The sequence below is a fragment of the Thunnus thynnus genome, chromosome 11 (genome assembly GCF_963924715.1).
Source record: "Thunnus thynnus chromosome 11, fThuThy2.1, whole genome shotgun sequence".
NCBI lineage: Eukaryota > Metazoa > Chordata > Actinopteri > Scombriformes > Scombridae > Thunnus > Thunnus thynnus.
The window spans coordinates 20,868,856-20,881,894 of NC_089527.1; the positions used below are offsets into that span (position 1 = coordinate 20,868,856).

General features: G+C 41.2%; 1 protein-coding gene across 1 annotated transcript; it reads right to left on the reverse strand.

Moving 5' to 3' along the window:
• Window positions 1-9,894: 9,894 nt before the first annotated feature.
• On the reverse strand, window positions 9,895-11,313 carry LOC137192785 (ribosyldihydronicotinamide dehydrogenase [quinone]-like). The gene is made up of 6 exons (XM_067603717.1): window positions 11,206-11,313; window positions 10,881-11,045; window positions 10,670-10,800; window positions 10,484-10,597; window positions 10,301-10,402; window positions 9,895-10,228 (listed from the first exon to the last, which is right to left on the reverse strand). Exons 1-6 carry the CDS (start codon window positions 11,207-11,209, stop codon window positions 9,929-9,931), a joined length of 816 nt encoding a protein of 271 aa, XP_067459818.1. The 5' UTR covers window positions 11,210-11,313; the 3' UTR covers window positions 9,895-9,928.
• Between the last annotated feature and the right edge of the window lie 1,726 nt (window positions 11,314-13,039).

Below are 13,039 nucleotides of genomic sequence, written 5' to 3' on the forward strand. Positions count from 1 at the left end.
AAGCTGTTAGCTCCCTCTTCTTCTTCTCTCTCCTTTCCACCGCCTCCCTCCTTACTTCCATCCTGTATCAATTACAAATACTTGATTAAAATTCTAATTAAAAGTCTGCCTCTCTTAGTAAAGATATATTAGTACAACTGTATACTTTATACTGTGACTGTTTATAAGTTATGATTTAAACAAGATTAAAGCTCCATTCAAACAGGATGTACATTACAGAGGGAAGTGGTGAATGAATAATGGAACTGTTCCTCTTTAATTGAACTCATAGTTCCGGACAGCATTTTAACCATGGGAAAATTACAGGATACGGTCTGTGACACGGATATTCAGCGGGAAAAATCCAAAAGAGAAAGCCAAAAGCGCTGGAGAGTTGAAGGTGAGGCAAAGATAGGTGAATTTGAGTCAAAAATCATCATTATCTCTGATTTCATCGCCAATAAGCGCATTAAAAATCACTGTTAAAAAAATAATTATTTTTTATGGTGTGACAATGCTGTGGTTAAGGTCTGGATAGGTTTAGGCACAAAAACCACTTAGGGTTAGGGTTATGGAAAAATTACAGTTTGGGTTAAAATAATCACTTGAAACGTGCTTAGTACTTCCTTAAAGTTAGGCAACCTTCATCATCATGGCAACGGTAAACATCACATTAGGGTTTAGGGTTAAAAATAAAAAACACTTGGTTAGGGTTAAAGAAAGGTCATGGTTTGGGTTAAAATGATCATTTGAAACATGGTGTAGGATAAAGTTACTGCTTCCTTTAAGTTAAGCAACCTCCATCATCATGGCAACAGTTAACACCACAACAATCATAGTTATGGTTTTTAAAAAACTGTCCTGACTCAACAGTTGGAAACATGAAACTCGCGGTTGGAAACAGGAAGCAAACAGTGGTGGTCTGCAGCTAAGTCCACGTTTTGCCTTTCTGTCATCTGAATAAACTATCTATCCATATTATCTAGCCATATCCCCTACCTGCCTCCACCTAAAAAGAAAGTCACCTTATACTGACGTCATCTGAACTGCATCACTTTTCCAGGTTATAATTACTACGACCGCTAGATGGCATAAATATAAATATATGGGGTTTTTTTTGCCAGCAGCATTTTAGACCTATACTGTAATTTTTCTTGCCAGGAAAGGCTGGATAATTATCACCTAACTATGCAGCTCCCTTCAGCTCTACAGAGTGTTTCAGTGCCTTTCAGCTGATTGTTGTAGTTTCATGGCGCCCACCTTTACCATTTTTGTTCATTGTCACGGCCCTTGTCAATTTCGTTTTCACACACAGCAAGAAGCTATTTTCAGTGAGAAAGCTCTGATAAACTTGCTGTATGCTACCGCCCAGCACAAAACAGAAAACAGAAAGATAACGTAGAGACTAGCTGGTGGGCACAGTGGTAACATTTAGCTGCAAAAGAGTCAGATATAAGAGGGTGGAGCGCAAAACAGACCTAGAAGAGGAGTTAATATTGGACTTACTTTCATCAAAGGTCAGAAACACAACGCAGACTCAATGCTAATGTTGTTTCATATGTGTTGGTTGAGATAATAATGCAAGTGCTTGCTAACACGTTTGCCATATCAGCTTAAAAGGTAATAATATGTCAGTGTAGCAACAAGTCCCTCAAATTAAGTGACCATATAGGTCATTTGTACCATGCACAACAAAATGACCCATAGGAGCGTTTTCTAATATGCCGCCACTATTGCTGCTCTCCAAAACCATTACAAATCACTGTTAAAAAATATTTTTTTGGTGTGACAATGCTGTGATTAAGGTCTGGTTGGGTTTAGGCACAAAAACCACTTAGGGTTAGGGTTATGGAAAAATTACAGTTTGGGTTAAAATGATCACTTGAAACGTGGTTAATACCTCCTTAAAGTTAGGCAACCTTCATCATCATGGCAACAGTAAACATCACATTAGGGTTTAGGGTTAAAAATAAAAAACACTTGGTTAGGGTTAAAGAAAGGTCATGGTTTGGGTTAAAATGATCATTTGAAACATGGTGTAGGTTAAAGTTACTGCTTCCTTTAAGTTAAGCAACTTTCATCATCATGGCAACAGTTACCACCACAACAATCCTAGTTACAGTTTTTAAAAAACTCAACAGTTGGAAACATGAAGCTCGCGGTTGGAAACAGGAAGTGAACAGCTGTCTCCTGCAGCAAAGTCTACAAAATAACTGGTCCACCTTAAAGGTCAGTCCACCTTAAGTAAGCCTGGTCAGGTTGTCACTAACACAGGCGTTTTCTTTATTTTAACTTTACCAGTATGCAGTGTAGGGTGCACAATAGCCAGCAGTAAATTTATGGAAGGCTTAGCTGTCTCTAGCCTACAGTACCCACAGCACCTGCGTCTGTCACTCTAATGTACGGTGACTGAATTTATGACCTATAGTCGTTTTTCTTGGAAGGACAGGCTCAAGTGTACCGTTAATAGCTTTTTTCTGCCCCCCCCCAAGTAGCCAAAATAATCAGTTAATGTAGTTTTAATAACTGTAATTCTTCTATTCTGCCAGTTTTTGAGGAGAGCTCCCCCCTCCCTTTGCTCTTGCTGAGGCTGCTCCTCCTTTTTCCCCCTATTATAGTTTATTTTTCTCTCTTATCTAGATTCAAGGTTCAAAGGATAGAAGGCCTCTGAGAAAAAATAGTTATTTGGGGTAAGATAAATAAAATATGCTTTACTTGATACAAGTTTTGACAAAGACAAAGAGAGTTTTGCTATTTTTGTGTGTCCGTGTTCAAAACGACACATGCAGACTTTTATTTGTCCACTATTCAAACACATTGCATTTTGTGCTGCGGTTATTTTTTCACTCTCAACTATTCTTAAAATGTTTTTGACACGACCAAGTTCATCACACAGATTTTTCAAACATAAACAAAATGATCAAAAGATAAGGAGATGGAAAAGGGTGGGATACTGCAAGAGGGAATGACGTAAAAGAAGGAGGGGGTGGGTGGCAATGTGGGAGAATGAGTTGAGGAAAACAGAGGAAGAAAGATTGAGAGAGTTATTGCTAATGACTTCTGTTTCTATTGTTGTCTAGCTCTGTGTCGCAGCGGGGGGTCTGACAGACACAGTCTATTTTCGTGCAAATCTCCATTCAGAGGGTCCCTCTCAGGCTCATTCTGAACCACATCTTTACCATCAACACACCTCCCTCCTGCTCTGAGGGTCCCTCATGCATTTTCTATACTCCCTCACATTCTTCTTTTTCTGCTCTTCTATCCTCACTCATCTTTCACTTAATTATTTATTCATCTCCAATTATCTCTCAGGAGTAGACAGGAATGTGTGAGTGGAGCTGAAGCAGTGTGCACAACAAGTGGATGGAGTTTGTAAAGGACTGTGTGAACATGAGGGAGTGCAATGACCGTGAATGAGACTTTGTCTCAGGTTTTTTCAAGCCAGTGTTTTGTCACTGATGATATTCTGCAAGCTCATGATGAGGTGAGCTTTTGAGTCTTTAAGGGATGTGTTCATGCAGGTGCGTCTTTGGCACAAAGACTGCGTCCCTGTCGGGAAATGTAGCAATCAAGGCATTCCTCACGTTGACAGAGCATCCCTTACACCACCCCATGAATGCAAGTGAAACTTGAGAACTGCTCACATGTCAAACATGCAAAAAAGTGAGAGGAGGCTTTATGTTAAACAGATGTGTGAAATTGATTTATTTTTTAAAGCTGCATTAACTGATTTTTTGCCTCTTGGGGGCAGAGGAAGCAGGCTGTATTTACACATTATTTATTACTTTTTAAGTCAATATGGTGAACTTGCTAGCAAATAGTTACTTGTTTACACACCTAGCAAACACAGAGCAACATTATTATTCATTTGGAGTGAGGTTTGCTCTTCTTTTAAATCTGCATGCATGGTTTGATTTACACCAACTCCTGTGGGTAACATCTGGCTCTTAAGCTGCTAAATGTTCCATTCTGTTCACACACTAGGCGCTAACTTTGTCATTCTGCTGTTTGGTGCTGTGCAGGTAGCATACAGCGGGTGTTTTGCTGAAAACATCTGCTGCTGGAAATTATGCGGGTAAGAGTGGTAAGAGTACACCAAAACAGTTAAGTTTCTTGCCGGAAAATCAAAACAATGAACTGAAAGAAGCTATAAGGCACAATAATACTATGTATAGATGAGGGGAACTACAGAGTTGGAGATAATTCTCTGTGGGTTTGTTGGTTGCAGTGACACCATTCACAGACACATAGTCATTTGATCCAATACATTGATTTTAGCAACTTTAAAATCTTGCTTTTTACATTGTTTTTTTTCCCTTGCAGTCTTGCTGAGCTCTTTGTTCTCTTCCTCCGTCTCTTTCTCTGACCTCAGTGAATCTGTCAATGCCTTCATACTTAGCTGTTGACCATGACTGGCTGTGGCTCATACAGTCCATTGACTTTGTCTATCATCTCTGCATGCAGCAGTAACTCCAACGAAAAGTTCTGCTCTCCCCAAGCCTTGCGAGTTGTTCACGCCCACCCTTTTTCTTTGCTTGCATGCACACACACATAACCACACACCCAGCCACACACACACACATACAATGTTTATTAATATGAGCCAGGTCATTGGGATCATGCAGAAAATGGGTAATAGCTGAGGAAAGGTTTTGCTCAAGGGGACAGTGAGTGTCCAAAAAGGATTAGTGAATGACAGAATCTGTCCACAGGCTGCATGAGAAGGTGTCCATCTCACCACATTCCCAGGGGGCTGCAACTCTAATCTAGTAATTCTATCCTGACAATCCCGATGTGTGCTTTACAGAGTGTTGCTTTTCCATGCTGCTGACACAGAGTTCACAGATAGGGTGGCTAACTTTCACCCCTATTGTCCTGTCACGCTAAATGAAAAATGGCACATCAGCAATGCTGGAATGCACTTGTGTTTTGGAGAAGCCTGCAGATAGTTTCACCGGTTACATTACCTGTAAGTGTTGCCTTGTTAGACTATGGCTGAGCATGAAAAGCTCCGTGTTATTGGACCATCACTGGGATCGAGTTCTTGTTTAACTCGAGTTTTAAGCTTTTAAGTTCCATCAATGGTAAACAGGACGATTTAACATAGACAAATTGACGTTCCAGTTGCAAACAAGAAATGCCAAGTTTTCAAGAGCATGTGCACTGAGGGAGAACCAAACACTGCAGGCTTTATTGGATGGATTGTAAACACAACTCCATAGCGCTCAAACAAGCTGATGGAATAAATAACATAGATAAACATGCCAGCAGAATAAAACTGGTCACTTTGGTAGAAAAAGATCTAAATGGTGATACACAGTAAATATCATGGCCTTTACAAATGATCCTGAGGCAGAAAATGATTGATCAAAATCACCACAGCAACATTGGATGGAAAATGACCTCAAGCCATTTTTCTCTCTCCCAGGTGGTTCCCATTTATGGTCTCCCTGCCGATCACACACACACATACACAAACGAATGCGGCACTGCAGGGGGATTACGGTCAGGATGTGGCAACCCAGGCAGCATCTGGAGTTGAGTCTCGTGTGCCTGGAGCTCCTAGTGTGGGGCACTAGCACTAGCTCTCCCATTCATCTAGTCTTTTTTTCATAGTCTCATCTATAACCTTGAGCCTCAGTTGCATCTTTTACTCCAAGACAAAAACATGTGAGGCCATTTGTAGTCTTTCATTGTTTATACTGACATGTGACATTGGGAGAAATATCCAAGGGAGATGCATGAAACAAAAGCCAGGAAGAAGATTGAATCCGATATAGAAACGAAGAGGAGCAAGGGATCAAATGGGAGTGAGGGACAGGATGTACTGTGTTCCCCATGTGTCTGTTTCTCCTGTCACTATAAAGGCTGTGGTGGAGATAGTAGAGATCTGCTTCTCATTATAGAAATATAGAAAGGATTTTAGTTAGGGGTGTAATGGCTGACTGCCGTCTTAACCCTGTCACCCTGACTCCCCAAACCACCAAAAGCCTTCCCTGATACTCCCAGCCACACTCAACCCCTGCTTGCAAATATGAAACAGCTTTGCTGCCTCACGCCAGCCTCCCAGCACCAGGCACTCTATACATCAGAGCTTGAATGGAGGCCACGCCTGATGTCCATCCATTCATCAAAACCATGATGGCAGGCCTTCCGTGTAAGAGTTTCAGAGTTGCAAAGTGCAGGCTTGCCTGGGCCCTATCACTGCCAGCCGACCCGAGTGAAGTGCCTGTCAGGAGCCTGATTTGTGAAACTGTTTGCTTATATGTGGTAAACTATAGCCCTGATTCCCAGAGGTACAGGCATGTCTCCAGTGAGCATTCAAATCACTAATGAGCAAAAGATGTGTGAAAAGTCCCGTTGTGGAAAAAAGTTTCCTGTCAATGTTCACAGTGGTGAGAGCAGAAGACGGATACAAAAGAAGGATGGAGGTGAGGATGAAAAGACCGACGCATGAAAGACACATCCTGCAGAAGTCCATAAAAAGAGGAAGGAGGCAGCGATTGTTATTATTTTTTCACCCATGTTTTTCTCTCCTATTTTGGACCGTGTAAAGAGCTACTTGGCTCTCTTTGTGGTCCTGTTCCTTCACAGCTGCTGTAGTCTTTTTATCATTTTTCTAACCAGCTGTTAAAGCTGTGATCACAGGATCCTGAGAAATTTATGTTTGGCAAACACACACAAACATATTCAGATACTCATGCGAGGAGTTTATACCCTGAATTTATGAGAAAATAAAACCATAAAATGCTTGACCTCCTGTCACGCCAAAGGTACATCCAACTGAAATATTTTGTTTAGGAGCTCATGTATGCAGTCCAGTAGAAAATTACTTGTTGCATGTATGAGCCAGTGGTCAGTAAAGAATTGTATTGTTGAACTATCAATCTCACAACTTTTCTCTTGTGGGAACCCTTCTACATGCTGAAAGATTAACTGGATGTGAGAGGCTACAGTGATTGGTGTAGTTCGGGGATGATTGTGCTCAGATGTAGGAGTGAATTCCTCAGTTCCATAACATGGGGAACATACAATGGACACACTGTGATACAAAGTTAAAGGGGGGCAGTTGGAACGTCACTTAAAACATGAAGCAGTTTGGGGAGCAAGTAAATCCTGGTAGTTCTTCATTACAAACCTTTCCTGCTGCCAATCTTAATATAACGGCCCCGAACTGTGCCTCACTTTCCTCATGTATATGCACACACTCACAAAATGTGACAAGCTGTGGTTTTTTGTTGCAGTATAATTGATTGGATTTTAATGTAGCCCCTGAAAGAGTGAAAGGATGGATGATGTGCATAATTTAACTCATTTCTCAGCTGACCTCGTTTTCTTCTACAGTTTCCCATCTCTCTTTCTCTTTCTCTGTCTCTGTTGTGGGTCAGGGTGTTTAATGGCTGGCCTGTTGTTAACCCTATGACATCTGGTGCAAACACAGGGACCCATTTACGGCCCTATCAAAACACCCAAAAGTCAACAAAAAACAATCAATCACACCTGGCTCAAATCTCACCTCGGTTTTAAGGAATCAAGTCTTTGTGTTTTTAAATGTTATATTCCTTAAATTATTTGGAAATAAATAAGTTTACATATGACTGTTGTTGTGCAATACAATTCATGAAAACTTTAAAGCAATAGCTTGATCAATACCACTCACTCATGTTATATCTCATTTGTTTAATTGGGGGAAGGGGGGTTGTACCGGACATTTTCTTGGCAAGCAACAGTAACTTCCTGGACACTCTGCTGGTTGCCTGGCAACCTCATGATGTCAGCAAGACTCCAGGAAGTCACTGCACCTGGTCAAGAAATAATCTGGCACAAAACACAATTTGTCATTTTCCCACCATTTTTGTATGGACTAAACAAGATATAACATCTTAATTAGTGAGTTTTAGAGGTGCTTCTGGGTGGATTTTATTATCTTTGGACAGAGCCAGACTAGCTGTTTCCTCCTGCTTCCAGTCTTTGTGCTAAGCTAAGCTAACTTGCTGCTGCCTATAACTTCATATTTACCGTATAAACCTGAGAGTGGTCTCGATCTTTTCATCTAACTTTCAGCAATAATAAAAAAACCTTCTCTTGTACATTAGGTTTGATGAAAAGGTGAAATGTTAGTAAGTTCCACTCAACTTTCAGTATTTCTCTGAACATTATATCGCTTCCTTTTTTTTTAATCTTATCTGTGTTTTTATCTTATATGTGTTTATTTGACTTTTCAGTAAATCAGGACTGCTTTTCCGGAGACTCTGTTCCTTGCCTGCATGGTAAGACGGTGCCCACTTCCTCCCATTGAGCCAGCTGAAAATGGCCTTCCCTGCAGCAAGGGTGGGAGAACTGGGATGGACAATGGGAGAGAACGATGGACACCAGATCAGAGAGCATGGTCTAACCCTTACATACATAAACACACTATGCCCCCAGACCCGGCAATTCTCACATAAACACTATGGTTTTCTGTCTTGGACAATAATGCACATAGAAAAAGCACTCTTCGAAATCTGCACAATGACAATACTACTGTTTGTCTACATTACTGTGTAGATCTACTGATGCAGAGTTGGTTGAGACACCTCGAGTCTTAGCACCATATTAAACAGAAATTAAGTGTATTCTTAAACAGTCACCAGATAATTAAAATCTCTGAATTTTTTCTGCTTTTTGACAGCAAAAGGATAAATCTGAACATGTGCCAGCTGCAGACAGGTGATTATGAAACTGGAACTGACTCAACACAAACAAACAACACAGTGACCTTGTGAAACCTCAGCTGTGAAATTTGCACACCGTCAAGTTCCTACATGTCAAAGGCTGTGCTCTGGACGTGCAAGGCCATTTCCTTAAGTATACCCCCTCCCCTGCCCCCATCTCATTTCCTCTATACCCAAACAAAAGCTGCTTCTCTGGGAAAAGTGCTCAGCCACTTATGTTTCTGTGTAGAGACTACAACCTGCATGCAAACAGTCTTTGCTCACCATCCTGCCTGTAAACAAGGTACTGAACACTTTGGCTTTAACCAGATGTCAGATGATTGATTTGTTTGCAGTTGAAAACAAAACATCTACAAAAAAAAAAAAAAAAAATCAGCAAGAGATTAAATACGAGCTTTATTGAACACGCTGGACCAAAAAAGCAGTTTTCGTCATACCCTCCAGCTTTGATCTGGCTTTTCAGTAGGAGTGGTTTCCCTCTGTCAGAACAAACTCCTCGTTTGGGAATATTCCTTATGGACTTCAGGCCTCAGCTGGAGACCTTTCTCTCCATCAAAGCAGCCAGGGGGAATAAAGAAGAGGGGCGTTTCTCTCCCAGGAGTCCCGGAACCATAGTGCAGGATATTCTGGAGATGGGATATTGATATGCTTTTAGAGAACTACAGTACTGTGAGAGAGAAAAAAAAAAAAAAGCAAAATTGGATGAGTGTATGGATCAAACTCACATGGGTGTATGAAGCCAGCAAGACTATAGTGGTATCATAAGTCTGCTAGTCACAAATACAACATTAAAGTACTATTGGCTTTACATTAAAGTCAGTTTAAACTCTAGCTCACAAAACACTGTTAAGCCAAGAATGGCCAGAAATCTGTTTAAATATCCCAGCAGGAGCTTGAAAATGAACATGTGGCCATATAACTGCCCCTTGGCCAGAAAACAGCTTATACTTCTGGTGGCTTGAGTTCATGTACGTCTCCCTTAATGCTGAACATTGAGTTAAACAACCCAGCGATGATGAGACTTCTTACAGATGTATTAAACTCAAGTCCTTTAATGCGATCATTTCCTGGTTGTACCCTTTATACATGCAAGACCCAGTCAGTCTAGCTCTCCGTTTGAACTACCAGCAAGAAGTTACCAAATGTGTTCTGATTAATCCAGAATAGAAAGTCATGTTTTAGTCAGATTTTATTTCACACACACACACACGACAATAAATGAGGCCGTGCAGACTTCAGACTCCAGCCTTCATCTGGTTGTTGGGTGGCAGCCGTTTGCCCAGGTGGATCCCCACTGTCAGTCCAAACTCTTTGTTGGCATGTTTCTCATGGACCTCAGGCTTCAGCTGGAAACCCTTCTCTCCATCAAAGCAGTCCATGGGAGTAAAGGAAAGTGGTTCCTCTCCTAGGAGACCTTGCAGTCGTGTACGCCAGACCTCCAGCATGGTGCTGCGGGCCTCAGAAGGAACATGAGACGGAGCCCAGAAGATCTGAGGGGCCAGAACCTGGAAGCCGCAGTAGTGCAGGATGCCATTCTGTAGAGAGATGAAAATTTACAAGTGTTGAACAGCTGTTAAGCAACAAGTGGTGTTATTATGAAACAGTACCTGAAGTGGCCATAGTGTCACATTCATGTCTCCATTAATGCCATTTGCACTGAACATGGACTCATGAGACCCAGTGGTGAAGGACAGCATGGCTCTCTTGTCCTGTGAAGAAAGTAAACAATTTAAAAATATAAATAAGACTACAAATAAAAAGTAATGCAAACCTCTTGATTTGAGCCTTACCTTGAAGATGCCTTGGGTGTATCGCTTCTCTTGAGAGTAGGCAAAGCCCAGTGTGAACACTCGGTCAATCCAGCCCTTCATGATTGCAGGAACAGTGAACCAGTACATGGGGAACTGAGAAGTAAGGTTCAAAGTTAGCTTAATGTAGACAGCTTAAACATAACATTACCGTCACTCAGGCTCTACCTGAAAGATGATCAAGTCTGCCGCCATGAGTTTACATTGTTCTTCGGTGATGTCAGCAGATAGTTTTCCTGCTTCCCATGCTGATTTTGTCTCCTCTGCATAACGGAAGTGTTTAGCATTCTTAATTTCTCCTAGAGAGAAAAGTGGAAATTCACTGTAGGGCTAAAGAGCAATCAAAGCAAGGGATTATGCCAGCAGGATATTTATATACCGGTGATGTCCTCTGCAGTAGCAGAAGCTTTAAACTTCATGGCGTAAAGGTCAGAAACTTCCACCGTGCAGCCCTGAGCAGTTAAGACCTCTATAGCAGCATCTTTGGCTGCTGCACTGAATGAACCAGCACTCTGGTGTGCATACACAATCAACACTTTCTTTGCTGCCAAGTCAAGAGTTAAAGATTAGACACAGCAAGTGCACATTGGATCAAAACACAGGTGTGTGTGTATGTGTGTGGGCAAACTCAAGATGAACAAGAGCTTGAAATAAACACTGTCAAAACATTCAGCAACTATGAGAACACAGAGTAGAAAACTCACCCATTCCTGAAGCAAGTTGTCAGCTGTGTGCAATGAGCTTTACAATTACAAAATCTTGTGTGATAATGTGAGAAGGCAGCTCATACCAACGGTAAAAGTCAAGATGTTGTTTTTATACTCCAAGCCTCCTGGCTCATTTGAACTCCCACAGGTGTTGTCAATTAGCAATCAAGGTCATCAATCAGTCAGCTGGCTACCTCACAGAACTCTCATCCACACAACTCATCCTGGCAAACATTTTTTAAACAGGGAGAGAAAATCATGCCACTAAAAGTCAGAGATATATTTAGGTTTAATCAGTAAAACCACCCACAGATTAAGCCTGTTTTAAACACAAGGATAAACTCACAGACGTGTCTTTTATCTAAAGGCAATGTGTGTCTTCTATTTTAGCCTACCCAAAATAAGACAGAGCCCATATTTGTCTGTGTCTCTGTTTTCATGTCTTTCAGTTTCTGTGTGGCTATTTGAGTGCGTGTCTGTCCCCCCTCTGTCTGCATACAAGATGTTTAATAATTATGTGCCGTTCCTGATGTCTTTAAACCACATGAAGGAGATGTGGCTGAGTGATCCTCTCACTCTACTATTACTGGCTTCCAGCTCTGTTTTCCTTTACATTACTTTCCTTTAAAGAAACAGTTGCCTGCGGTCGAGGCCCGCTCACGAACGTTGCCCTGTGAAAAAAAAAAAACCCTCAGCAGCGATGGGCATCAAAGGCAAACATGAGCTGGCACACATCTGGCACCAAAATCACTCCTGAGTCCCATCTTACCAGCCACTGTGGGGATGGGGAGCGCAGGTGGGGGGGTGATGAACAACTGCTACATATTAGCACATAAGCACACATGCATGCAAGCACATGAGTGGGACATATGGATATTCTTTGTCAGCTTCTTCTCTCACGTTGTCTCTCCTATTTCTCACTTATTGACACTGACTTGAGTTTTAAGGGTTGGATTTGTCAAACCGCTGCAGGGATGGTTCAAATCTACAATTATGAGGCATTCTGGTGTTTACGAGGTCTACTCTTTTCATCTCTGTGGCCTCCCTATTTATTACACCATAATAACATGTTGGTTTTTGTGTCTTCATTGAGTAGCCTACTCGTTGTCACAGTGAGCCTCTGGCTGCATTCCCTCTGTTGTGACAGGAAGGGATCATGTGTTTTGCTGGGAGGTATGTTTTCATGGTTTGTGATGTATTGAGCCACATGATCCAAACTATCCTGACAAGTACGTGTCACACTTTCTTTTACATGTGTCGGGTACTTGTTGTGTTGTGCTCAAGGTTTTCCAGGCCTGTTCACATGTTTCATTCTGGTTTCTGGACATACAACATGAAAGCAACATCTGCAGCCCACCTTTAGGAGCTCCTTTTACATATAACCACAACCATGCAAATTATACAGTACATAGGGGCTTTTAAAAAGGTACACACATGCAATAGATGGTGGCTTGTCTTCATGGTAAATGCTGGATGATAATGTGAAAATGTTGCCTACAGTGCCATCATGTGGTCATTGCAAGAAAATACATCAATTTGGTCCTTTTTATTTATGGACAAAAGGCACCTAAGGTAAAACCTCTGACTGAACTTAACATTTTTAATTGGAAAAAGTGTTCAGTCAAAAGTAGGGATGTCCAAATCTTTTTTGTTTCTTTTTTCTATTTAATTGCCCCTGTTCCTGTTCTGCATCCTTTCATACTGAGAATCTGAATTTTTGTAATATTTTTTGTAAAAAGGTAAAGAATACAGATATGTTTGACAGGAGAACTGTGTAAGAAAATATAATAAGCATCACAAGTTTTCCTTGAAGATTAGCTATCATATTTTG

Excerpts from the sequence above, each read along its gene's own strand:
- LOC137192785 (XM_067603717.1), bottom strand. Across the intron at positions 10,801-10,880 it reads TACTGCAGAGGACATCACCG|GAGAAATTAAGAATGCTAAA; the intron begins GTATATAAATAT and ends TTTTCTCTCTAG. Across the intron at positions 10,229-10,300 it reads TGACACTATGGCCACTTCAG|AATGGCATCCTGCACTACTG; the intron begins GTACTGTTTCAT and ends ATCTCTCTACAG.